The 27675-nt window shown below is 38.2% G+C and overlaps 1 protein-coding gene across 3 annotated transcripts in view; it reads left to right on the top strand.

The window, feature by feature from the left end:
* The window catches only part of cyth1b (cytohesin 1b), a 227293-nt gene extending 216267 nt beyond the window's left edge, over positions 1-11026 (top strand). For 2 of the 3 annotated variants that reach the window (XM_059948430.1, XM_059948429.1), the window contains exons 10-13: positions 2944-3022; positions 6597-6668; positions 8073-8227; positions 9825-11026. In XM_059948430.1, coding sequence (XP_059804413.1) covers positions 2944-3022; positions 6597-6668; positions 8073-8227; positions 9825-9903 — 385 coding nt within the window. In that variant the 3' untranslated portion in view covers positions 9904-11026. The remainder of the gene's footprint in view (positions 1-2943; positions 3023-6596; positions 6669-8072; positions 8228-9824) is intronic. The other variant, XM_059948428.1, reaches the window with a different exon arrangement.
* Positions 11027-27675: the final 16649 nt, after the last annotated feature.

The raw sequence follows: 27675 nt of genomic DNA, 5'->3' as shown, positions 1-27675 counted from the left end.
TATTTCTGATGACCTTTAAGCAAGCAGTTCTGTGTTTTATTTTGGCAGCATTCTTGACTGCTTCATGTTTTCTAACTACAGTGTTAACTAAGTATTCACATTTTAGAATAAAGAATAAAATCTAATTTAATATCAGTTATTTTGACACACTTTTTGCAATAGCAATGCTACCTACACAGGCGATTGACATTCAGTTTTTTTGAGTGACTTTTAAATTTCAATTGGAGCATGAACATGTGTTGTGGAGTTTGAGTTGCCAGTTTCAGCTATGCATTCTGCCTGGTCCCATTCCACATATGGGCTATGTGCATCAGGCCTCCTGGGGTCTAGCTGGAAGCACAATTTATGGTCTTCAAGCAGATATCCATTCTATTCCCTTTGTGGCAGAGACCACCTTAGGCATGTATATAGCAGAAACATTTGTGGAGAGATATAGGAAAATATAGCTGCCTACTTCTTTAGAAATTAACTCTTTAAAAAAATGCTTGGTATAGAAATGACAGTTGCAGTGTTGTGTACACCATTGCAATATTAATCAAAGTTTAAACAAAAACTGGAATTCTGATGTTAAAATTTGGATCTTCAGACTTCTACATGAGATATATTTTTACTCTCTTTGACACTGTTATTTTTAGGCTTCAATTAATAATATACCTTAGTCAGGAATGGAATGTTGGCTTGTCCTTCCTTCCCCCTTTGTCACTGACTGTTTTATATAGATGACCTGATTGCAATTAAAAAATCATTGTGCAGAATATCAGACCAGATCCACATTGTGCTATTTTGTACACAATGCACTGGTGTAACAGCTATTCCATATGTCATTCAATTTTTCTGTGTAGGGTTTATTTCAAACAGGATAGTGGGTAGGCAGAATAAAACCAATATTATAATAGATTTGAGAAGTGTGCCAAAGATTGCTCTTTTTTCCACTCAAAGAAAGCAGTTTAAAAAAAAACTCTTCATTATTTAGTGGCGAACAAGTCTTCGAACACCTTTCCAAAAGAGCTATGCATCCACTGTAAGAAACATTTGTGTATCAAGAAATCACTGCTGCTTTTGGGTTTTAATGCTCCAAAAACAAATCAGCCCTTTAGTGGAAGAGAAAATCTCAGCTTGTTGCTTCCCTGTTATTCAACTTGTTGTCCAGATGGTAGCGCTAGTCACCATGTACAGTGCTGTTTAAAAGTAGGAATTTCCTTTGAGCAATTTCAAGACAGGAGCTCTGATAAACAAATTATTTTTAAACATCTATCTGCTTTACATGCTTTTATGCTTGGAATAGACCAATACTCTTTGTTGGATTGCACAATGGGGGTTTTGTTTGGGAGGCTGACTAGAGCTCTTAACCCCTTTGATTATTTCAGGAGATGACTTGTTGCATTAGAAGTTGCAATGATCCTGTTTAAGCCTATGACCCTGGTGGTTGTACAGTAAATTTTACACTGCAGTATTGATTTTGGTCTAGTCCTTGATAAAATGCATATCTTTTTTTGAAATTATTTCACCTGAATTCAATTAACATTATCTTTAAATGAATATATAATTTAATGACTTATTAATTAATGATTCATTTTGAGTTTACTTGATATAAGTTTCTCAATCTTAAATGGTTTTCTTTCAGAATATTGATTGGAGTGAAGAGTGTATACAATTTTATACTGTAATGTGCCTTGCAGGAAATTGACTAAACCATCTCAATATCAACTTGAAGCTGGTTTATCTGTATCATATTCACATCAAGGCCAATTGTATGACTTTCATAATTTCAGTAGGTGTTTTAAAGACAGTTAATTTTGTTTTAATTATTACTCTGACTCAGTAGTCCTGTGCTTATGTACTGCTTCAAGACCACCCCTTTGAAGTTATCCAGCTGTAGAAGGTGCAACAGATTACCGTCATGGATATCAGCACATCTCTAATAGAAGATAGAATATTACAGTGGAGTACAGGCCCTTTGGCCCATGATGTTGTGCTGACCTTTTCACCTACTCTCAGATCTAGGTATATAAATTATCTTGAGTGTATGACATCATATGTTATGTACTCAACTAAGGTATCAGCTGAGTGCTAATGAGGTAATTGATTAATTGTTGCTGATGAGCTGGTGTTCATTCCCTATTAGTTGCAAACATGAAATGACTTCCTCTCTTGTTAGTTTTTTTTTCTCTTATTTATTTAGTCTTTAAAGAAAATTAAATCCTGCAGTCTAACTATTCCCTATTAATCATATTCAAATAGGAAATTGGCAATTATGGGTTTTGGGGAATGTGATTAATAAAGCATTCAATTCTAGGTACACCTTGCCCTAAATCATCTTCAAGCTAATTTGATCATGGTAACATAAATAAAATATACTTTCTCCTAATATTTTAAGGTGCAAACCTGATCTCTCACTTTGATATGCTCTGCAATCATCATTTTTTGTTGTCACTAATCACATTTTGATTCTTTAATCCATTCTAAGCAGTTCATAATTCATGTCTTGCCTTTCCTTATACAGATATTGTTCATCTCATTCTGATAGCAGTATTGTAGAAGAAGCCTTGACGTACAGTATGATGTGCATCCTATCAGTGGCATGTGGTGTTGTATTTGTGTGTAAAATGTACTACTTTTATTCTATGCTACCTTCCCAATGCATTGCCCTGTTGTGTGTGTGTCTCCAGATCTTCCACAATATTCTTCATTATTTGATCAGCTAATAGCACACTTAAATTCATAGCTCCCAGGCACAGAAAATTAGATTTTATTTTGAATTGGAGTTAATGGCAAAATTGCACAGAGAATGTTGTGACTGGACAAATGATAACACTGCCTAAACTTTATGGAGACGGACACAATCAAAGGCTCTGCTGTGCCTCAGGCTTAATGAGATACTTGTGAACCTTTTGCATTTTCTCTTTTATTTTCTTCCTTCCAAACACACATTTGTCAAACTACAGGTGGAAGAGTGAAAACGTGGAAACGCCGTTGGTTCATTCTGACTGACAACTGCTTGTATTACTTTGAATACACAACGGTAAGTTAGGGTATTAAGTTTTCAGAATTTTACTTATTCCTTACTTGAAATTATATTCTGTTTTTATTTTCTTAAGGAATGGCTGAATATTTGGGTATTGCCTTGTATGGTTCAATCAAGTTTAGTTTGATGCTTGTACAGATATTAACCATGAAAATGTAATCTAACACAAGGTTTTGAATCACCTCCAAATCTCACTGAGGTCAACTGAAATGTGAAGCAACTACCACATCATAATAGTTGAAAAAGCTTTTTTACTGTTTCTTGGTATTCTCTTCCCAGAAAGTATTGATTCATGTTAGTTTAGGCAATATTCACTGAAGCTTTAAGGTGAGTATAAAACGTGGGCAATGTAAGACCATGAGACACATGAGCATAATTAGGTAATTTGGTTCATTGAGTCTGTTCCATCCGTTCCAGCATATTTGGATGCAGGGAAGACCTGCATTATGCCTCCAAGTACACATTTACAACCATAACCTTGCCCTAACAAATTCCTGATTTAAATAGAGACTTGGAATAAAGAGTTGACATTTCAAACTGAAGTCCTTCATTAGGACTGGAAAGGAATGGAAAAGAAGCCAGAATAAGAAGATGGGGGAGTGGAAGGAGTCCAGGCTATTTTGTGATAGGTGAAATCATATGAGGTTAGGTGGGTGGGGGAGGGAATTGAAGTGAGAAATTGGGAGGGACTGGGTGGAAAAGGAAACAAGGTCTGAAGAAGGGCGGCACAGTTGCAAGTTGTTGACACAATGCTTTACAGTACCAACGGTTTGAGTTCAATTCCTACATCTGCCTGTAAAGATCTTTTACATTCTCGTTGTGACCACATGGGTTTCCTCCAGGTGCTCTGATTTCCTCCACAATACAAAGATGTACTGGTTGGTAGGTTAATTGGGCATTGTATATTGTCCTGTGATAGGCTAGTATTAAATCGGGGGGACTGTTGGGTGGCATGGCTTGAATCTCAATTAATGAATAAACAGAAGAGGGAATGCCAATGCAAATTGGTTTTGTATTTTGTATTTATTTTGTATCCATCACCAACTTTAATTGGACTACTTTTATGGATGGTTTGCATTTGGCAATTCTACATGAAATGAAACAGAAATTACTCTAATCGGAACCAGAACTTAGTTACCTAAATTTAAATTTAGTGCAGAGAAGTTTATGATGCTGATGATGTCAATAAAGAATTAGCAATTATTCTTTTCTTTCCTGAAGGTGCATATTCTGATTTGGGTTGCAGCTAATTTTTTTTTTCTAGTCAGCTGTTATTGCTTACCAAATGCCTTTTAATATTGTTACACTTGACAGTGATGAGGTGGATGTTAACCATGACCATTGGTGGGTGGAATCCCTGCACCATTGCACAGGAGATGGTCAGTACTTAATGGCACCAGGGAGTTTTCAGTGATTATGATGCAAGAGCGTTGTGCCTTCACAGTGGAGTTGAGTTGGAAATATTGGCCTTAGCTGGTATGGGTTAGATGTTTGGTGGAAGATGTTCTTGAGCATAAGTCAAAGCAAGGTAGCAGGCAGGTGCAGCTAATTATTACCAACCCAGGTTGGCTTTTCTTGTTGATTGGTGGATTTTAAAAATATAACAAGAGTTATTACAATTAGTTGGTGATGTGGTGATGCTGCAAATGAAATATTGTTCTGGTCACCTTTATAACGAAAAGATGTACTGGCATTTAAGGAAGTCTTAAAGTTATTCACTAGACTAATCACTGAAATGAGGGTGTTAACCTATTATGAGCAGCAAAAAAAAAATGTAAACCTGTGTTCTTTTGAATTTGGAAGGGGGGTGTTTCATAGGAGGAATGACAGAGTAGATGTTGAGATGTTTCTACTCAGAAGAATTTGGAGTGAGAACACATAGAAGGCCAATCATTTTTAAAACCATTGGAACCAGCACCAAAGGCAAGGTGAAACCTGGGGCAGGTCATCTTTGATCATGGCTGAGTGGAATATTAAACCTAATTACTTAAGTGCCTCTGGTTAAAAGTCCTTGGTATATATAAAACCCTCCTTGTATATGTATTTGTATGAGCTCTGCCCTGAAATGAATTGGCAAAGAGATGTGGGATTGTGCAGTGAAGAGCAAACTACATCCCTCTCACCTAGTGGAGCAATGTCAAATCAGCCTTTGGTTATTCACCTTACAGAGAGATTACAACTCAGCCTCATGTCTGTAACTGCACTCTTTCAATGCCAAAGGATTTCCTGAATTGTTACAAACACTAGAAAGGTTTGCAACACCCTTGCTACTGGAGCACTCCGACTTCTGGCTCTGTGAAGAAAATAAGACTTCTTAATTACTCTGACTCCTTCCTAGGAGTCATATCTAGGACTCCTCTGACTTGGAATTCTCTTCCTTTTGTTTTGATCTGGGAAGAAAAAATCAAGTAGTTTCACTGCTTGGGCTACTAACTTGCTTTTGGCTACCAGGTTAGCATTTGAACCCTGTTCTGCAAATTGTAAAACAAAATGGACTCTGTCAGGTTAATTCTGATCATTATCTTGGGCAAACAATTTAAAAATCCAGACTTTGCAAAATCAGGGGTAAAGTAACTGTCTGGTTTCACATGATCGATTTGTTCCTTTAAAAAACAATCCTAATCATTGGTACTAAACACAGTGTATTTTAATGTCAGTGCATTGTACACTGCCTTAGAAATTTATTCTAATGACTTTATTGTCATGCTCTGTAAGTTCTTAGCTTTTTCTGAGTTTTACATTCTTTGTAGACATTGGTGACTGATTGTTATCCATATTATTATAAGCATTGAAATTTGAATAATATGAGGAGGAATCTAGCCAGAATGCTTTGCTATGGTGTATCTGATTCAGTCCACAAACTCCAAGTTGGCTAATATAAAGGAAATGGAACGCATATTTGGACCGCATATAAAGAAGGTCATATTCTTGCACTTAATTAATCCAATATACTTATGGATCATGTATTGATAAAGATATGTTGAAAATAAGGCAAGCATTGATATTTATATTATGCTAATTATTATATTAATTTTTGTACCATTTTCAGTAACTGATGGCATTTGTTTAAAACTTAGTTTAGATAGATACAGTTAATAATTTCTCATATATTATAGTCATTGAGTAGTTAATATTAAGGAAGTGTGTACTATTGATGTCGCCTGAAAGCTTTTGCAAGTTTTAATGTGATGTTGACATGAGAATTGTCTTGTGGAAATATAAGGGTTTATAAAATTTGCCCACCTTTTGAGCAAAATCTATTTTTATCTCTCATTTGTTCTTAAATACACACCACACTGCATTGGATGTCTTACAATCAATGGTTTAGGTGGTTACCTCCCCCTCAACTTCTTGCCAAACCTAAGGACAAATGCCACACCAGTCCAACCTCATGTATTTTGAATTGCCCTTTGGTTTACAAAAGTATCAAATTGTTCACTGTCCTTATTTTCATGTTTGGAAGTTAACAAATGTTGCAAATTCCACCCCCACCATCAAAAATTGTCATATTAGTTATATATGGAAATTGTGTATTCATAAACTTTGCCTTAAAAGAATAGTACTTTCACAGGATAAAGAACCCAGAGGAATCATTCCACTTGAAAACCTCAGCATTCGAGAAGTAGAGGACTCAAAAAAACCAGTAAGTTAATCAGAAATTATATCACTTTCAAAAATAGTGTCTCTTCAAATGTTTCTGACATTTTAATTCAGTAAATTTCAGTGATTGTTTAGGTATTCCTGCCAAGTATTTTGTGATATTTCAGTTCGCAACAGAAGAGAATCAGAATAAAATGTTCAGAGGATCTGCAATTCAAGTAAAACATGACATATTATTGGGAAGAAACCTTAAACTTTAAATGATGTTGAGGTAGAATTTGTTGCCAATGGTGTGGAAACCTTTAATAATAGAATAGCTGAATAATATACCTTTAATAATAGAATAATGGAATAATAAATATGGAGCAAGGAACAAGCAGCACAATTGTTTGCTATCTGGCCTGGAGAGAAAGCAGAAAGTGGAACTAATGGGTACCTATTTACAGGGGAAGAGGGTGAATAATGTTATTCAACAAGATCATTGCTGTTCACAATTTACATTGCAGTCTGTATTACAGCCTGCATTGGAAATTTAGACTTTGAAATCTTCTAACACAGCTTCTAACTTTTCAGAGAATACCAAATTGATGAGAGGATAATCAGTACTTAAGAGGATTTTAACCAGTTACCTTTTGCAGAATATCAGTAACCTTTTGCAGAATAAGCAATTTGTTGGATAATGTGGTTTGTCATGGATATAGTGATTTTTTTATAGATCACATATTACTTTGAAGTTGCATGTCAAGATTATGTGTAGAAGCAAAGGGATCACTAACTTTTATGCAAGGTCACAAGGAATACGCATCAAGCCTCAGGATTTGATCGTTTCTAGAGGAATGAAAGTGAAAAGTGGGGAGTCTGAGCTGAGCTGAGCCTACTTTGAGGTTGTAGATAGAATGGATGCTAGACTTGTGTGACTCTTCTCTTGAGAAAAGAAGCAAAAGGGGTTACACAAAACTTTAAAACTGGGAAAGATTTTGATATAGTTTCCATTTATGGGAGAAACATTCTAGAGGTCTTCAACATAAGATAATCAATAAATTCAAAAGAAAAACCAGAAACGAGAAAATCTGCAGATACTGGAAATCCGAGCAACACACGAACTGCTGGAGGAACTCAGCAGGCCAGGTACGAAAAGAGTACAGTCAATGTTTCGGGCTGAAACCCTTCAGGACTGCCGAAAAAGCAGAAGAAAGTTCTTTCTCAAAGAATGGTGTGAATGTATAGCATGAAATAGTAGAGGGTAAAGATTAGATCTGTTATCTTTTCAAGCATTTATTATGACTATGGGCTTGAAGTATAGTTGCATGATATAAATTAAAGTATACTTGATGAACAGAAAATAAAAGAATAATTTTTAAATTGCTTAACAACGTGATCCTTTACCAGCAGATTTGTTAGTTCTCTTAGAAATAGCTTACAGTTCTTATTTTTTTTTTAATTTCAGAATTGCTTTGAGCTCTACATTCCAGATAACAAAGACCAGTTTATTAAGGCCTGCAAGACTGAGGCAGATGGGCGAGTGGTAGAAGGAAGTCATACAGTTTACAGGATATCTGCACCAACCCCGGAGGAGAAAGATGAATGGATAAAATGTATAAAGTGAGTAAATAATTATTCATAATTTAAGCTATAGATATGATATGCAATACATAATTATATTAATAATATAATAATATTATTAGGCTTGAGGAATTGGAGGTGCGGGTACATGAAAATAGGATTGTATAGTATTTTTAATTCTGTGATATCAAATGTTCCTCATCTTCATGTAAATGAAGTTGTGCCTTCATCATAAATAAACCTGGAACATCTTCCTGATGAGTTCAAAGTAAGTTTCACTGGATATAATTATGTAAGACAGTGGTAAAATTGAACCCCACATCTGTCACGATCCACATCAGTATTTCGTGTTTTTCCAGTGTCGAATTTCTAAGTAATGGTTTCCTGTATTGTATAATAACTATTTCTACCTCTTCTGGCTAACATTGAAGCCCAAAGCTCCAAGATGTAACTGTGTGGCAGGAAAATGAGGAAAAACACACTGCATTCTTCATTTAATAATTTAAAGTAACTTCCTGGCTACTGAATAAAGCTGAACTTGCTTTTTAATAAACTTTCAAAAGATCATCTAGATTCCAGAATGATAGAGGAATGATTTTATATACATGTATAGTGGTGAGGAGCAGTTAGCATCTCCATGAATTGGTTTTGGTAGCATAGCATTCCCAAGGAGAAAGTTGCTATCATGTTTCCATGAGTGCTTAATCCCTTCACGAATAGAAAGAATTTCCACTCACTAAATCTTCAGATCATCATTAATCATGGGAGGATTTTTCTGAAAGTCAATGCCATGTTCCCTGTTAGCTTCCAGAATTCCTTCATTTTTTAGGTCTGCAATGCCTGGTACTTTCAATAGGCATTGATGCCTTTAGGGAAGGATCTTGGAAGACCCTCTTTATGATGTTTATGATGCCAGTGCAAATACCCACCATACCAGTTGAATGCCAATGAAGAGACAGCCAAGAAATATTAAAAATAGTTGTGAAAAATCCCATTAGTTTCTAGAAAAATGGATTCGGGTGCCTCCAATGTACTGCAATACAAGTTCCAGTAGAATGGAGAATTTACTCTGATATATTTACATAAATTGGTTGACAAGAGAAAACAGTCCATGCCTGAGGAAGAGCAGCCAGGAAAGACCATAATTATCACTGTACTATTCTGACAAACCCTGATTTATTTCTGCCTTTATACTCTCTCCTACTATGTGATTCCTAATTAGGGGCCTGTACACTGCCACCGTATGTTTCTTCTTGCTAGTTGACATTTTGGGCTGAGCCCCTTCCTCAACAATCAGTTTTGCTGGATTTCTATGGCTCTAAGCAGAACTAAGCAAATGGGCAAAGAAGAAAAAAATCCTTATGTAAATTAACCCTTGTACATCCCCCTAAATTTTTCTTTTGAGTACAAGGTCATTGAGATCACTCTTCCTGGATAGTTCTTGTAACACGGTAGACCAATGGCCATCATGCCCTTGCTCTGTTGTATTTTATTCTTTTCTATCACTGTTTAATAAATCTTGACTGCAGTTGTTGAACAATTAAGCCAGAGGATTGAATTATTTATGGTTTAGGTGCTACATTTGTATTCCAAGTCTTATGGTGTGCTGTTTAAACTACTTTTGTTTAACTTGCAGGGCGGCAATCAGCAGAGACCCTTTCTATGAAATGCTGGCAGCAAGAAAGAAGAAAGTTTCCTCAACTAAGAAGCATTAGAATGACAGCATTTTATGCAACTTGATTCGTATCTTTCTAACATTGACCATTTTGACCCAAAGAGGTCTGTTTTCAAGTGTCAGTAACCACAGTGCATTCTAGGGCTGGGTATGTGCTTGTGCTGGAGCAAAGTGCTGAAAGTTAGAAGGCTCTTCTGTTGCCTACTCCTCAACTAATGAAGATATAGTTTTTACTCAAAAAAAATCTCTCAATATTTCTCTCTGCACAGCTGGTCTGTTTGTGGAGTCCAGGGCCGCTACTTTACCTCCTCAAAGCTTTATATTTCTTATCAAGAAGCTCTTGATTTAACATTTTTTTTGGAAGGGGCCTATGATTCTATCAGCCATATTCAAGGACTGGTATGATTGAAAATCCATGTCAGCACTAGACGCCTATACATAGAAAGCTATGAAAAATATTCATCTTGGAAAGTTAAGGTCAGGATGTCAGTGTTTCATATGCCAGTGGACAGTGCGACAGGTGTTGGGCTGTGATTCATGATGTACTAGTAATATGAGGGTGTATAACCGGTCGAGACTACTGGAGCAAGATAAGTGCCGACATGGAAATCGGAAAATGAGGATTTTCCTGGAATGAAGCCAGTTACATTATAACTGATAAAAAACTGCGCAAGAAGAATCGTCTGTCCTTCAGAAGGCACACTTTGATTTAATTTTTTAATTGAAGCTTTTGTTAATATATGTTTTACTTTTTCTTGTTGGTTTCCACTATTCAATGCACTGGTGAACAATTGCAGGAAAAAAAGAGATGACTAAGCAGTATTAGTCTATTTATCAGAGCTGTATATACTTAATGTAAAGATTTTCTTTTTGTACTTATTCAATTGATTTTAAGTTGTGAGGATAAATTGTTGGAGTAATTTTTCAGTCTTTGCCATTCATACTTGTAGCACTGACAAACCAGGTCAAATAAATCAAATTCTCTGTAATGAACAATGAGGTCTACTTCCTGTATTTTTAACTGTATACTGCTTAATGTCCTAAAGAAAACTTCATCCTCATCAGCTGAATACCCATTTCCTGTGTGACATTTCTGTATTTCTGTCAGTGAAATTGTTTGTTTGATTCTGTTATATGTAAACATTAAAAGGTTTAAATTGTGATACCAATTTTTACATGATTTATAAAATATACAAAATGCTTCCTTTGACCATTGGCAGCATATATTATTTAAACTTGATTTTGTTAGTGTATTGCATTTTTTAATTCTTCAGATTGAAAATACTAGATGCAGTGATAATGTTCAGTTCAGAAAGGAACTTAATATTTTTTCATTAATCACCTTGGACAGGCTGGCTTCAAAAAATTAAAAATAACAAGAAAAAAATATTAACTTGAATTAGTAGCAGGATTTGATTCCCTGAAATTAAGTACTACAGGTTTGACCTTGATCTGCTTATTTGATAGTTTCAGTTCGCATCATCATTCCAATTTTCAATTGTACTAGTACAAATTTTTGTACAGCAAAAGAACAATATTTTTTCAGTTGGAAGTGAATTATTATCAAACAGGAAAATGAAGAATTACAATAGAATTTACAAAAAAAACTATACATTAAGAGTGACAAACAACCAGCGTGCAAAAGAAGACAAATTGTGCAAATCAAAAATAAATAACTAAATAAACAATACTGAGAATATGAAATGTAGAGTCCTTGAAAGTGAGTCCATAGGTTGTGGAATCAATTCAGATTTGAGGTGAGTGAGGTGGTTCAGGAGCTTGATGAAATAACTCAATGCAATTGTCAGAACCTGTGCAAACACATTACTGCAAGTGGGTTCAATTGCACTGGGGTTTTAAAGGGACAAATTTTGACTATTTAAATTAACATAGAAAGCTAAGTTGTTATTGCATGTTATCAGAACCAACAAAAAAACAAATATGCTTATGTTTTCAAAGTGCAAAGTAGTTGAGATTCAATGTACATTACGTATACAACCTTTATCTGTCTGCTTACAGGCAGCTATAAGGCAAGAAACGTGAAAGAACCCAGTTTTCTTTTAAAAAGAGACCAGCCCCCAATGCACAGAGAAAGAGGGGAAAATAAAACACAAATCCTGCAAACAAAAAAAGTGAACAACAACAAATTGAGTCTTTGGATCCAAATCCCTGGAGCAGCTCAGAGTAGGCCCAAAACCTCAGTATCAGTTCATCACATTAGCAGGCCAAATCACCAAGACGTTCACAGACATGAAGCACAGCAGCTGGGTGTAGAGAGAGGAGTGAACATCATGGGAGAGCGAGCAAAGTCAGCTAGGTACATGACACTCTGCCCTTCCAGTCTACCTGGGCTGGCATTTAAATTGTCCAAACAGCAGATCGTATCTTGCATTAGATCCTGGGCTCCACTGCGACAAAACATTCCAGGCCAAGATTTCGCTGCCAAAGAAGCTGTTCTTGACCTCTCCAAATCAGCTTGGCACTTGAGAATGTTTCAACCAAATACCCGGGTTAGTTGGACAGGCATCGAAACTCCTCTGCTTCAACTTCACTCCAAATCACTCACTCCAACTCCATCTGTGTCAATTTTCACAGCGCAACAGTGCAGCTCATCTCAAATTTGTTTTGCCTCTGCTCGTCTCTTAATTGTTTGTGGTGATAGTTTACCACAATTTACTTAAAGTGTTACTAGTAAAGATTTTTGTCAAATTTTTGCTCTCAAAATAACAGTAAGCTGTTTCATGCCTTCAGTAGCACCATCTTAAACTGGAAGAATAAGGGGTTTTAGCATAACAGCTTAAAATTCTCCAGAAGATTTAGAATATATTAGTTTCTAATGTTATTTATATGTATTTATTTTACACATAATGCACAAAATAAGTGCTGACACATTCTCATTTATTTGTAGAAGTCCATGTTATTTTCATGGTTTAGAAAGTTTCACTCGTACATAAAGACTATTTAAGAGAATCTTGCAAGCTGAGAGCAATGGTTGAGGAAATAGAATTTTAAATTACGATGACTTAGTTGTATAAGACATTGGGTGAAATTGATTTAGAATATCTGTACTGCAATAGACATGTTAAATACTGGAAGCAGCCATCAGGTTGTGCAGTATCTGTGGAGAGGGAAACCTCTGATGTTTTTGTGAGGACAGTGAATGATGGAAGTAAATTTAATTTTTAGTTGCACAAAAAGGACGAGCATCCATATATATAAGGTAGGAGAGGTTGACTGTTAAAAGTGGTGGTGGTAAGGAAGGTAAATGCATTGTTAGCATTTGTTTCCTGAGAACTAGAATAAAAGCAAGGATGCAATACTAAGGCTTTATAAGGCAGTTGAAGTATTATGAGCAGTTTTGAGCCCCAGGTTTAACTAAGAAAGGATGTGCTGTCATTGAAGAGGATCCAGAGGAGGTTTATGAAATGACCCTAGAAATGGGAATGTTAATATATGAAGAACATTTGATGGCTCAGGGCCTGTACTCGCTGGGATTCAGAAGAACGATGGGAGACCTCATTGAAAGCTATTGAATATTGAAAAACTTAGAGTGAACGTTGAGAGGAATGTTTCCAATAATAGGGAAGTCTGGGACCAGGGGGCATAGCTTCAGAATAAAAGGATGTCCCTTCAGAACAAAGATGAGGAGGTATTTCTTTAGCCAAAGGGTGGCATTTATTACCACAGATGGTTGTGGAGGTCAAGTCATTGGGTATATTTAAAGTAGTGGTTAAATATGTTCTTGATTAATAAGGGTGTTAAAGAAAGCAGGAGAATGGGATTGAGAGGGAAAATAAATCAGCCAAGATGAAATGGCAGAGTAGACTCAATGGATCATATGGTCTAATTCTGATCCTATGTCTCATGATCTGGCTGAGATGTGCAAAGGCTAATGAATAGGAGCAATGGCTGGAAAAAGCTTAGGTAAGAAGAAACCAGTGAAATCTGAAATTACTTAGAGGTAAGAAATATAATTGGAATGTTGGAAATGTTTTATGGAAGCTAGAAAAAGGCTGTTACTATGATTAGAGTCCGAAAGGTTTTTATTTGTGTAGTGGAAAAAAAGATGGTGTTATTTCCTAAATGATGTTGAGCTTCATTGGAACAGAAGGAAGCCAGATCTGAAATAAAACCAAAATGATGAAATGCTTAGATAGGCAACATCTGTAGAGAGAGAGAAAAAAAAGCAAGTGTTAACAATTTCAGCTGATGAGACTTTATCGGAGGATTAGAATGTAAAAGGTCAGGAATGAGAATGGCATAGTGATTTAGTGATAATCAACAGGGAGCTTGGGATTATCATTCTGGATTGAGTAAATGTGTTCTGCAAAGCAGAATCAATGTTTGGTTTCTCCTGTGTATAGTGAGCACCAAAAACAGTAAATTAAGAAACTGAAGTAAATTGTTGCTTCACCTGGATGCCTTGTTAAAAGATCAGGACAGGTGTTAAATCTGCTGCAGTTATGTCACGGGGAGGGGGGGGGGGGGCTTTGGTGAAGAGAAGCTGGACAGAATGATCCACTTGTGATACTGACAGTGGAGAAGATGCCAGGTGTCATGGCATTGGAGGTGTTGGAAATTACAGTTATTCCACTGAATGTGAAGGGTGATATGGTAGAAGGCACAGAATCTCATTCAGGAGCCAAAATGGATACATTCTGTTTAGTAAGTAACTATGTTTTGAGAGTGTATTTTAAATATATCCACATACACCTTGTCATGTATGTGAAACTTATTAAACCATGAAAATTATGAGGTGTTCTCTCTTTAGTTAATAAAGTGAATGAAGCATTATTCTGTTTTAGATTTATGATTTGCCATGGAATTGATTGTTAATGGGGAAACTGGATCTATCGTAATCACAACAAAAAAAATCTGGAACATTGCAGTTTCAACATTTTTCATCATTGCTTAAATTCAGTACACGTTGTCTGTAAATTGGGTTCGAGCAAACATGCATGAGGTCCTTGCCAAAGTCAGGAAGGCCATGTTTGGAAATTAAAATAAATCCTGCTATTTTTTTCTCTCATCATTACAAAATTGAAAATTAGACCCGCTGTTGCTAGCTCTTGAGCCAGCCTTCAAGAAAGAATTACTGGGCAGCATAACCTAGGACCTAAAGGCAGAGATTTTCAGTACAGGGTCAAAGCCAAAAGGGTATTCAAGCATATATTATATGGTGCAGTAGAAGTTCTGGGCAATGTGCTATTGGTTTTGATTATTAAAGATAAAACAGAAAAAGTTTAAAAATATTCTGATCATGTAACATCTGTATTTCAAGTCAATGAATTGGATAATGTTAGATACAAAAATAAATGTTGAATAAGCTTGGGGAGAGGCAGGGAAGACAAAGGGGAGGTTTTTGATACGGTGTAGGCAAGAGAGGGTGAATGACAAAAGTAATGGGAGAGTTAGTTAACAAAAGTGATGGAGATCATTGAATAAAAAAAGTAATATCTGGGAAGTGGTGGCTAAGATCTAAAATAAGAGAAGAAAAAACTGATGGAAGTCTGAGATTGAGAACTGCAATGCTGAATACCTGAACATGTGAATTTCAAGTATGAAGATGAGCTGCTGTTGCTGAAGATTTCATTAGTCTTGAAATCAAACTCAATGGGTGAAGCAGCATCTGTAAAAGCAAAGGGATAGATGACATTTCGGGTTGAGACTGTATCAGGACTGAGAATATATAAGGGAGATTGCTAGCATAAAGAACTGGGGAGGAGGGGTGAGATGTCTGGTGGAGTAAAGGGAAGGAAGAGTTTAGAGAATGAAAGTTAGATTCACAGTCTCGAGTGTGATGATTGTAACCAAATGAGGAAGGGATTAGATAAGGTAGATTAAGTGAGAAGACACCAAGTGGATAAGTGTGTGGGTGATGGGCAGAGGCAGAAGGAAGTATGGAAGATGAACAAAGGGAAGTGGATCAAACAATGGGAAGAGAACATGGTGTGTTACTTAGAATAGGAAAGTTCAACATTCATATACATTGGTCTGTAGGTTGCTGAAGTGGACTATGAGGTGTGGTTCTTCCAGTTTTCTTTTGGCCTCTCCTTAACAGTGGGCAAGATGTGAGGTTGGGAAGCAGAGCTGAAGTGACATGCAACTAAAGGCTTAAGATAGCTGTTACAGATAGATGCAGGTACTCCATAAACTGGGCGTTCACTCTACAGTCTGGATTCACTCTTTAGGAGACCACACTGAGAATACCAAATATAATAGATGAGGTTGGAGGAGGTCCACATGAATCTTTGCCTTACCTGGAAGGCTCTTCATGTCCTTGGTGCTGAGGGAAGAGGACTTCCTGAAACAGTTGCAAGGAAGAGTGCCAGAAATTCATAGAGAGTGATCTGTGAAAAGCAGAAAGATCTGGGTGGAGGGGGTTTGGGATAGAGGGGAAGATGTGATTGTTGGTGGGATCCCATCATAGCCGGCAAAGAATGATAAGTTGGATGGGGATCTAGAGGTGAAGAACAGGGGAACTCTCTCTCTCGTGTCTTGAGGGAGAGGGCAAGGGTGACTAGAGGAGAGGAGATGTACCAGAAAAAGTGAGTGAGGATACAATACATTACAAAGAGGGGAAGCCATGTTTCCTGAAAAAGGAAAAAGCCTAAAATGGAAACGCTCACCTTAAACAAGATGTGAGGTTGCGGAGATAAGAAACTATGCAAAAGGATGCCCTCCTTACAGGAGACAGTGGGAGGAGGATGTAACTGTACAAGTTAGTGTGTTCATAGTAGGTAGCAGGGGATAAATTCAGAAAAAGAGACAAATGTCAGGAATAGTCCAAGTGAACTTGAGGCCAATGCAGAAGTAGGAAAGGTGATACAATTGATGAGGATCTGTCCCAGTGAAAGCTGCAGCACCAATACAGTTGTTGATGTTGTGTAGAGTGTTGGAGAGAGGTGCATGCAGGTTTAGTTAGAAGATTATCTGTTGTCTAAGACAGGACCCAATATAATGGAGAATTGAAGTCACAAGATTTTAATTGTTACCTCCCCAAAACCCCAGACATACCTTATAGAGGGGAAATTCAATTTCATATGCATAATATGTGCTGTATAAATATGAATTGTTAATCAGAGGGTGTCCAAAAACATAAAATTGATCAACACAAACCGAGAGCTTTAGGAACTCCGCAAGTCAGGCAGTATCTATGGAGGGGAATAAAAGTTGAAGTTTTGAGATGAGACTCATCATAGATGCTGCCTGACTTGCTGAGTTTCTCCAGCATCTTGTGTGCGTTTGCTCAAGATTTCCAGCTTCTGCAGAATTACTTGTATTTATGAAATTGACCAAAATAATTTTTAAAGGAGTGCACTGGTGATCCGTGCTCAAAAGTTGTGTGCGCAGTTCCCAGCAGTTTCAATTTAATGCAGCTGTAAATACTTTGTAGCATAATCAGAAACAATTAACCCTTAATGACATGTTCCTCATGGCAGCGAGGCGCATTATGGTTGCCAGAGAAAAAGGAGAGTTAAAGGGAAAGGAAGAGTGTACCAAGGGTTAATCATAAGGACATCCAATTTCTGACAAACTGGAAGAGGGGTCTGCTGCGAACTAACGAGAATAGACAATGAGAGTGACTGACGTTCCCTTTGAAAATGTAGGCATCGTGTGAAACAATGGCAGGCACAAAGTACGCTGCAGAGGTCAAAGCAACACGTTGGAGGAACTCCGCAGGTCAGGCAGAATCCGTGGAAACGAACAGTCAACGTTTCGGGCCGAGACCCTTCGTCAGGAATCAATGGCAGTAGTTCCGCTGCATCCAGGGTGGGTCGACAGAAATATTGATCAGACAATTAACACACAATGAAGTGTTAACCATACCAACTGTCGGCCAATACTTTTCCCTAAGTAATTTTTAAAGCATCCTATGTATACAATTTGTTCGAATAACTTGGCGTTTAATTGATAGTTCGGTCTCCTGTATTCGGAGGTATTTTATTGCTCGTAAATTGTTTTGGCTGCACGAATGCAGAATAGAGAAACCCTTTGAAAGGAATTTCCATTCCCCTCTTGATCGCCAAATAAAATCATAATTTAATGTAAAGCGAGGGGCCGGACGGTCCTCGGAGCGTGGCCGCGCTCAGAGGCACGCGCACCGGGAATCCACCGCCCGTGGCTGGGCACGGGGCGGCGGTTGGGTGGCGGTTATTTTTCAAATCCTTTCCAAAGCGGGACAAGCAGACAGGTAGGCTTCACCGCGCTGCCGCTGTAAACTTTCCACATGCCTTTCTGCCACTCCCACTGAAAGGCAAAAACCCGAAAGCTATTTTATTTTCCAAGCGTCTCGAGAGAGGAGCTTGCAACCCCACGTTTCCCCGTCCATCACATGCCCGGCACCTGCTTCCACTCAGCCCACCTCGATATTCCCCTTGCCCTTCATTCGTTTATTTTTGAAGCTTTTAAATTTTGTCTTGCACTGCACTGCTGCTGCAAAATAACACTTCACAGTAAATGTAAGCAATAATTGACGATAGAAATATACAAGATATCAAAAGACACAGACCCAGCGTACAGACTCGCCCCTCCCAGGCGAAAATAAGTATGCAGGTGTATAATTTTAAGATGTTTGGAGGAAAGTATGGGGGGTGGTGTCCGAGATAGGTTTTTTAAACAGAGAGTTGTGGTGCGTGGAACATGCTGTCAATGGTGGTGGCAGCTATATTAGGGACATTAAAAAAACTTGAATAGGCACATGGATTATTGGAAAAATTAGAAGGCTATGAGGCAAGAAAGAGACTGATCTTGAAGTAGGTAAAGTTGAAAGTAAATTTATTATCGAAGTATATACACTGTATGTACCCATCTGAAGCCCTGAGATTTATTTCCTTGTGGGCATACTAGTAAGTTCTAAGAAACACAGAAAAACCAATGGAAGACCATACCCAACAGGACAGATGAACAACCAGTGTGCAATGGACAACAAACTGTGCAAATACAAAAGGAAAATTGAAATAATAATAAATAAACAGTAACTATTGAGAACATGAGATGAAGACTCCTTGAAAGTAAGTTCAGAGGTTGTGAAAAAGTTCAGTGATCTGGCAGGTGAAGTTATCACCACTGCTTCAAGAACCTGTTTGTTGAGGGGTGATAACTGCTCCTGAACTTGGTGGTGAGTCCGAAGGCAATTCTACCGTCTTCCTGATGAAAGCAGCAAGACGAGAGCATGGTCTGGGTTTTGTGGTTCTTTGATGATGGATGCTGTTTTCCCGCGACTGTGCTCCGTGTAACTTTACTCAGAGGTGTGGAGGGCTTTACCCATGATAGAGTGTAACTTTACTCAGTGGTGTGGAGGGCTTTAACTATGATAGTGTAACTGTACTCAGTGGTCTGGCTGGCTTTACCCATGATAGTGTGTAACTGTACTCAGTGGTGTGGAGGGCTTTCCCTATGACAGAGTGTAACTGTACTCTGTGGTGTGGTGGGTTTTACCCACGATAGACTGTAACTACTCAGTGGTGTGGGGGGCTTTACCCATGATAGAGTGTAACTGTACTCAGTGGTGTGGAGGGCTTTCCCCATGATAGTGTGTAACTGTACTCAGTGGTGTGGAGGGCTTTACCCATGACAGAGTGTAACTGTCATCAGTGGTGTGGAGGGCTTTACCCATGATAGTGTAACTCTACACAGTGGTGTGGAGGGCTTTACCCATGGTAGAGTGTAACTGTACTCAGTGGTGTGGAGGGCTTTAACTATGATAGTCTTACTGTACTCAGTGGTGTGGAGGGGTTTACAAATGTTAGTGTGTAACTGTACTCAGTGGTGTGGAGGGCTTTCCCCATGATAGTGTGTAACTGTACTCAGTGGTGTGGAGGGCTTTACCCATGACAGAGTGTAACTGTACTCAGTGGTGTGGAGGGCTTTACCCATGATAGAGTGGAACTGTACTCAGTGGTGTGGAGGGCTTTACCTATGATAGTGTGTAACTGTACTCAGTGGTGTGGAGGGCTTTACCCATGACAGAGTGTAACTGTCATCAGTGGTGTGGAGGGCTTTACCCATGATAGTGTAACTGTACTCAGTGGTGTGGAGGGCTTTACCCATGACAGAGTGTAACTGTCATCAGTGGTGTGGAGGGCTTTACCCATGATAGTGTAACTGTACTCAGTGGTGTGGAGGGCTTTACCCATGGTAGAGTGTAACTGTACTCAGTGGTGTGGAGGGCTTTAACTATGATAGTCTTACTGTACTCAGTGGTGTGGAGGGGTTTACAAATGTTAGTGTGTAACTGTACTCAGTGGTGTGGAGGGCTTTACCCATGATAGAGTGGAACTGTACTCAGTGGTGTGGAGGGCTTTACCCATGATAGAGTGTAACTGTACCCAGTGGTGTGGAGGGCTTTACCCATGATAGAGTGGAACTGTACTCAGTGGTGTGGAGGGCTTTACCTATGATAGTGTGTAACTGTACTCAGTGGCGTTGGATTTACCCATAATAGACTGTAAACATACTCAGTGGTATGGGGGGGGGGGGTTACCCATGATCGAGTGTAACTGTACTCAGTGGTGTGGAGGGCTTTACCCATGATAGAGTGTAACTGTACTAAGTGGTGTGGAGGGCTTTAACTATGATAGTCTTACTGTACTCAGTGGTGTGGAGGGCTTTCCCCATGATAGTGTGTAACTGTACTCAGTGGTGTGGGGGGCTTTACCCATGATAGAGTGTAACTGTACTCAGTGGTGTGGATTGATTTACCCATGATGGAGTGTAACTGTAGTCAGCGGTGTGGAGGGCTTTACCCATGATGGAGTGTAACTGTACTCAGTGGTGTGGAGGGCTTTCCTTATGACAGAGTGTAACTGTACTCTGTGGTGTGGTGGGTTTTACCCACGATAGACTGTAACTACTCAATGGTGTGGAGGGCTTTACCGATGATAGTGTAACTGTACTCAGTGTTGTGGAGGGCTTTACCCATGATAGAGTGTAACTGTACTCAGTGGTGTGGAGAGCTTTACCCATGATAGTGTGTAACTGTACTCAGTGGTGTGGAGGGCTTTACCCATGATAGAGTGTAACTGTACTCAGTGGTGTGGAGAGCTTTACCCATGATAGTGTGTAACTGTACTCAGTGGTGTGGAGGGCTTTCCTTATGACAGAGTGTAACTGTACTCAGTGGTGTGGAGGGGTTTACAAATGTTAGTGTGTAACTGTACTCAGTGGTGTGGAGGGCTTTACCGATGATAGAGTGTAACTGTACTCAGTGGAGTGGAGGGCTTTACCCATGTTAGTGATTAACTGTACTCAGTGGTGCGGAGGGCTTTCCCCATGATAGTGTAACTGTACTCAGTGGTGTGAGAGGGCTTTACCCATGATAGTGTAACTGTACTCAGTGGTGTGGAGGGCTTTACCAACGATATAGTGTAACTCTACACAGTGGTGTGGAGGGCTTTACCCATGATGGAGTGTAACTGTACTCAGTGGTGTGGAGGGCTTTACCAACGATATAGTGTAACTCTACACAGTGGTGTGGAGGGCTTTACCCATGATAGTGTGTAACTGTACTCAGTGGTGTGGAGGGCTTTACCAACGATATAGTGTAACTCTACACAGTGGTGTGGAGGGCTTTACCCATGATAGAGTGTAACTGTACTCAGTGGTGTGGAGGGCTTTACCCATGATAGAGTGTAACTGTACTCAGTGGTGTGGAGGGCTTTCCCATGATAGAGTGTAACTGTACTCAGAGGTGTGGAGGGGTTTACCCATGATAGAGTGTATCTGTAGTCAGTGGCATGGAGGGCTTTACCCATGATAGAGTGTATCTGTAGTCAGTGGCATGGAGGGCTTTACCCATGATAGAGTGTAACTGTACTCAGTGGTTTGGAGGGCTTTACCTATGACAGTGTAACTGTACTGAGTGGTGTTGATTGATTTACCCATGATAGAGTGTAACTGTACTCAATGGTGTGGGGGCTTTACCCATGATAGAGTGTAACTGTACTCAGTGGTTTGGAGGGCTTTACCTATGATAGTGTAACCGTACCCAGTGGTGTGGGGGCTTTACCCATGACAGAGTGTAACTGTACTCAGTGGTGTGGAGGGCTTTAGTCATGATAGAGTGTAACTGTACTCAGTGGTGTGGAGGGCTTTACCCTTGATAGAGTGTAACTGTACTCAATGGTGTGGGGGCTTTACCCATGATAGAGTGTAACTGTACTCAGTGGTGTGGAGGGCTTTACCTATGATAGTGTAACTGTACTCAGTGGTGTGGAGGGCTTTACCCATGACAGAGTGTAACTGTACTCAGTGGTGTGGGGGGCTTTACCCTTGATAGAGTGTAACTGTACTCAGTGGTGTGGAGGGCTTTACCTATGATAGTGTAACTGTACTCAGTGGTGTGGAGGGCTTTACCAACGATATAGTGTAACTCTACACAGTGGTGTGGAGGGCTTTACCCATGATAGAGTGTAACTGTACTCAGTGGCATTGGATTTACCCATAATAGACTGTAAACATACTCAGTGGTATGAGGGGGGGGGTTACCCATGATGGAGTGTAACTTTACTCAGTGGTGTGGAGGGCTTTACCCATGATAGTGTGTAACTTTACTCAGTGGTGTGGAGGGCTTTACCTATGACAGTGTAACTGTACTGAGTGGTGTTGATTGATTTACCCATGATAGAGTGTAACTGTACTCAGTGGTGTGGAGGGCTTTACCCATGATGGTGTAACTGTACTCAGTGGTGTGGAGGGCTTTACCCATGATAGAGTCTATCTGTAGTCAGTGGCATGGAGGGCTTTACCCATGATAGAGTCTATCTGTACTAAGTGGTGTGGAGGGCTTTACCCATGATAGAGTGTATCTGTAGTCAGTGGCATGGAGGGCTTTACCCATGATAGAGTGTAACTGTACTAAGTGGTGTGGAGGGCTTTACCCATGATAGAGTGTAACTGTACTCAATGGTGTGGGGGCTTTACCCATGATAGAGTGTAACTGTACTCAATTGTGTGGCTGGCTTTACCTATGACAGTGTAAATGTACACAGTGGTGTGGAGGGCTTTACCCATGGTAGAGTGTAACTGTACTCAGTGGTGTGGAGGGCTTTAGTCATGATAGAGTGTAACTGTACTCAGTGGTTTGGAGGGCTTTACCTATGATAGAGTGTAACTGTACTCAGTGGTGTGGGGGGCTTTACCCATGACAGAGTGTAACTGTACTCAGTGGTGTGGAGGGCTTTACCTATGATAGTGTGTAACTGTACTCAGTGGTGTGGAGGGCTTTACCCATGATAGAGTGGGCTATGACTGTTACTTTCTGGAAGCTTTTCCACACATTGCCATTGGTATTTCCATTCTATGCCGTGATACAACCAGTCAATATATGGTCCACCACATATCTATCAAAGTTTGTGAAGTTGTGCTGAATCTTAATAAATTCCTAAGGAATTAAAAGCGCTGCTGTGCTTTCTTTGTTATTTTGCTTATGTGCTGGGCACAGTACATCTGAAATGATAAGATGAGGAATTTAAATTTGCTGACCTTCTTCACCTCTGATCTACTGATGATGACTGGCTCATGAACCTCCAGTTTCTTCCTCCTGTAGTCAATAATCAGCTCCTTGGTTTTGTTGACGTCGAGTGAGAGGTTGTTGTGGCAGCACTCAGATTTTCAGTCTCCTTCCTATATGCTGATTCATCACCACCTTTTATTCGTGCAATGACTGTGGTATTGTCTGTAAACTTCAATATGTCATTGGAGTTGTGCTTAAATTCACAGTCATAAGGATAAATTAAGTCGAACAGAGGGCTAAGCACACAGCCTTGTGGTGCACCTGTGCAGATGGCACGATGTCATGGGCTGAAGGGCTTGTACTGTGCAGTACTGTTCTATGCTCTAATAATAAATCTGATATAGATCCTTCCTTCTCTGTGGATTGTGACTTTGTCGTAGTGGAGAAGCTTGTGTGGTCCTGAGGTCCCGAGAGTGATGCCGTCTGGAGCTATGCTGCTGGTAGGGTGAGGTCCCTGACAAAGCACGATCCAACTGAGACTTCAACAGTGGAACAGGCGGATGAAATTACTTCGAACTCATCGGCTGTGAAGGCGGATGAAGGCTGCAACAAATCCATCAGCTCCAATTGTCATAGTTTCCATTCCATTGGAATCAGTTGGTTAATTTGTGAAGTATCGTGTGCTTCTTGGAGTGCAACATCAAGTACACGTTAAACAAATACGTGCACAGGCATCTTGACTCTGATAGATGAACGGAATGAAGACCATCATCTTCGATCTTGAGGGATAGCCACTATGACGATGATAGATCCTTCATCCTGCACTGCTTCATGAAGGTTAATAGCATCATTTGGGATGTATGCCACCCTGGCTATTCCTTTTTCTCTTTTTTATCTTCTGGGAGCGTGAAATCTCAGACAACCAGACTTAGAAACACCTTTATTCCCCCATTGCTAGAAGAGTTGTCTTTCATGCCTCCTTCTCAGTGGTGCTCCCACCTCTGACTCTTAACTCTACTTTTCCCCTTTATTCCTTATTGTCACATCAGTGCTTCTTTTCTGCGGGGTGGAGGTTTTAAGTACTCGCGGACATGAGAGAGGGAAGGTTTAAAGGAGATTTGAGGGGCACATTTTGTTTTACACATTTTGGGTACCTAGAATAGGCTGCTGTGAGGTAGACACAGATACAGTAGTGGAATTTGAGACAGTGACACACAATCCCTATAGTTGCATTTCTTTTATGTTTATGTGCAGGCAAAAGAGATGCAGATTAATTCATACTTCACCACCCACAATCCCAGAATGTGTTATCTCATTAGATGCTGAAAAAGCTTTTGATAGAGTTGAATGGATATATTTATTTAATACATTGAGAAATTTTAATTTTAGTCTTAACTTTATATCATGGATTAAATTAATATATTATAAACCTGTTGCTTCTGTTCTTACAAATAACTATAGATCCTCTTTTTTTCAATTATCTCGTGGTACGAGACAAGGCTGTCCCTTAAGTCCTTTATTATTTAATATTGCATTAGAACCTTTAGCTATTGCTATTTGTGAATCTCCTAATATTTTTGGTATTACCCGTAATGAGAAGTTATACAAATTATCACTTTATGCTGATGATTTGCTGTTATATATTTCTGACCCTGATAGGTCTATTCCCGCTATTTTATCCTTGTTGGTTCAATTTGGTATTTTTTCTGGTTATAAACTAAATTTAGATAAGAGTGAATTATTTCCTTTAAATGCACAAACTTTATTGAGTGATAGGATACCATTTAAAGTTGTTACTGATAACTTTACCTATTTAGGTATAAAAATTACCAAGAAATATAAAGATTTATTTAGACTGAATTTTTTACCTATGCTTCATCAAATTCATCAACTTACTACAAGATGGTCTCCTTTATTTTTATCATTAATTGGTCGGATTAATGCTATTAAAATGATGATTTTACCGAAATTTTTATACTTATTTCAAGCCTTACCTATTTTTATTTCTAAATCTTTTTTTGATAACATTGATTCAAAAATTTCCTCATTTGTGTGGCAAAATAAAAACCCTAGGTTAAGTAAAAAGCAATTACAAAAATCTAAAAAAGATGGTGGTTTAGCTTTACCTAACTTTAGATTTTATTATTGGACAAATAATATTCGTAATTTAATGTATTGGAAACTAGATTTGGATTCACCATTGTGCCCACAGTGGGTAAATTTGGAATGTAATGAGGTAATGGGATATTCTCTATTCTCTGTTCTCGGTTCTTGTCCTCCTGCTAATTTAGTTAAATTTAATAAACAAATATCTAATCCTGTTATTAAACATACATTATGAATTTGGTTTCAATTTCGTAAGTTTTTTTACTGTGAAAAACTTTGTTCTTGATAGCCCTATCTTACTTAATTTTTTTTTCAAACCCTCTTGGACAGATCAAGCTTTTAACATATGGAAAAGGAAAGGTATAAAATGTTTTCGTGATCTTTTCTTTGAAGATACTTTGATGTCATTTGACCAACTTTCCAACAAATTTGAATTACCTAAATCTAATTTTTTCAGATATTTACAAATTAGAAATTTTTTACATAAAGTTTTACCATCTTTTCCTAATTCAACTTTAGTGGATTTTACAGATTTGATTTTTACCTTAAACCCTTGTCAGAAGGGATTAGTAGCTTTTATTTATAATATGATTATGAAGATACAACCAGAAATATCAGTTAGAATTAAACAAGAATGGGAAAAAGAACTTCGATATAATATATCAACAGATAAATGGGAAAAAATTTTGCAAATGGTTAATTCCTCTTCTATATGTGCTAAACATGCTTTAATACAATTTAAAATTGTACATAGAGCTCATATGTCTAAAGATAAACTTGCTCGATTCTATTCTCATATTAACCCTCAATGTGACAGATGTCATTCAGAAGTGGCCTCATTGACCCACATGTTTTGGTCATGTCCCACTTTACATAATTATTGGAAGGACATATTTACTACCATTTCCTCAATTTGGAATATAGATTTACAACCTCATTTTATTACTGCAATTTTTGGCATACCAAATGAAGATGGTAATCAGTTTTCCCCTTCAATCAGACGAATGATTGCTTTTGTAACATTAATGGCCAGAAGATCTATATTACAAAACTGGAAAGAAGTAAATCCTCCTACCACGTTTCAGTGGTTTTCTCAAACTATTTCTTATCTGAGCTTGGAAAAAATTAGAAGCACTATTTTTGACTCATCAATTAAATTTGAAGAAACTTGGAGACCGTTTATTCGACATTTTCATATGAATTAATTTGGCCTTTTCCAGACCTTTCTGCTTATTCATGTTCAGGTATGGAGTTCTGGAGTTTTTTGACACTATCATATACGTGTAAGCTATTACTATTGCCCATGTTAGTTTAGTTTAGTGTTTTATTTTTCTTAATATATACTTTTTTCACATATTTTCAAATTTTTTCTTCTTTTAATGTTATTTTTGTTTTTTTTCATATATAATCATATGGACTTGATTGATTAAGGTATTTTTTTCTGCTGATGTTTAATAGGATATTGTTATCTTATTATCAACGTGACTTCAAGTCTATTGTATTCATAATTTACTCATTATTATGTTATGTTTTTTATATGTATATATGAAAATCAATAAAAAAAATTGAAAAAGAAAGAAAAAGAGATGCAGATTAATTTGACACCATGGCTTGATATAGTGAGTTGAAGGATATTTCTTGTGCTAAATCTACCATTCCTTGTACTTAAGTATACAATATATCTTTACTCTATCCTGCTGTTTTGTGCTTGCTGCATTTATTATTATATTACGGATGTTATTCTGTAAGTTTCATGTGGACAAAGAAATGCATTGCACCCTAGTGTTTATAGCAATAAATGAATCTGAATCTGAAACAACATTGAATAAAAACAGGAAATTTGAGTATTTTGATTCTTTGGTCCTGCAGAGAATGTTTGAATCAATTTTCCTGTTCCATTTTTTTGTGTGGGGAGGAGGGATTTGGGGGCTGATGATCGTGCTACCGTTCTTTTCTTTCTTGGTTTCGTGGTTATCTGGAGGAAAAGAACTTCAGAGTTCTATACTTTGATAGAGAATGAACCTTTGAACCTTTAAAATTGACCATAAGACTTTAAGACATTGGAGCAGAATTAGGTCATTTGGGCTGTTGAGTCTGCTTTGCCATTTAATCATGGCTGCTCCGTTCTTTTCCTCTCCTCAGCCCCACTCCTTTCCCTTTTCCCGTAATAGTTGATGCCATGGCCAATCAAGAACCTATCAATCTCTGCCTTAAATACACCCAATGATCTGGCCTCCACAGCTACCTGTG

This window comes from Hypanus sabinus, chromosome 23 (assembly GCF_030144855.1).
Source record: "Hypanus sabinus isolate sHypSab1 chromosome 23, sHypSab1.hap1, whole genome shotgun sequence".
NCBI lineage: Eukaryota > Metazoa > Chordata > Chondrichthyes > Myliobatiformes > Dasyatidae > Hypanus > Hypanus sabinus.
The sequence above is the reverse complement of the archived record's forward strand: the minus strand, read 5'-3'. Positions and strand labels throughout refer to the sequence as shown.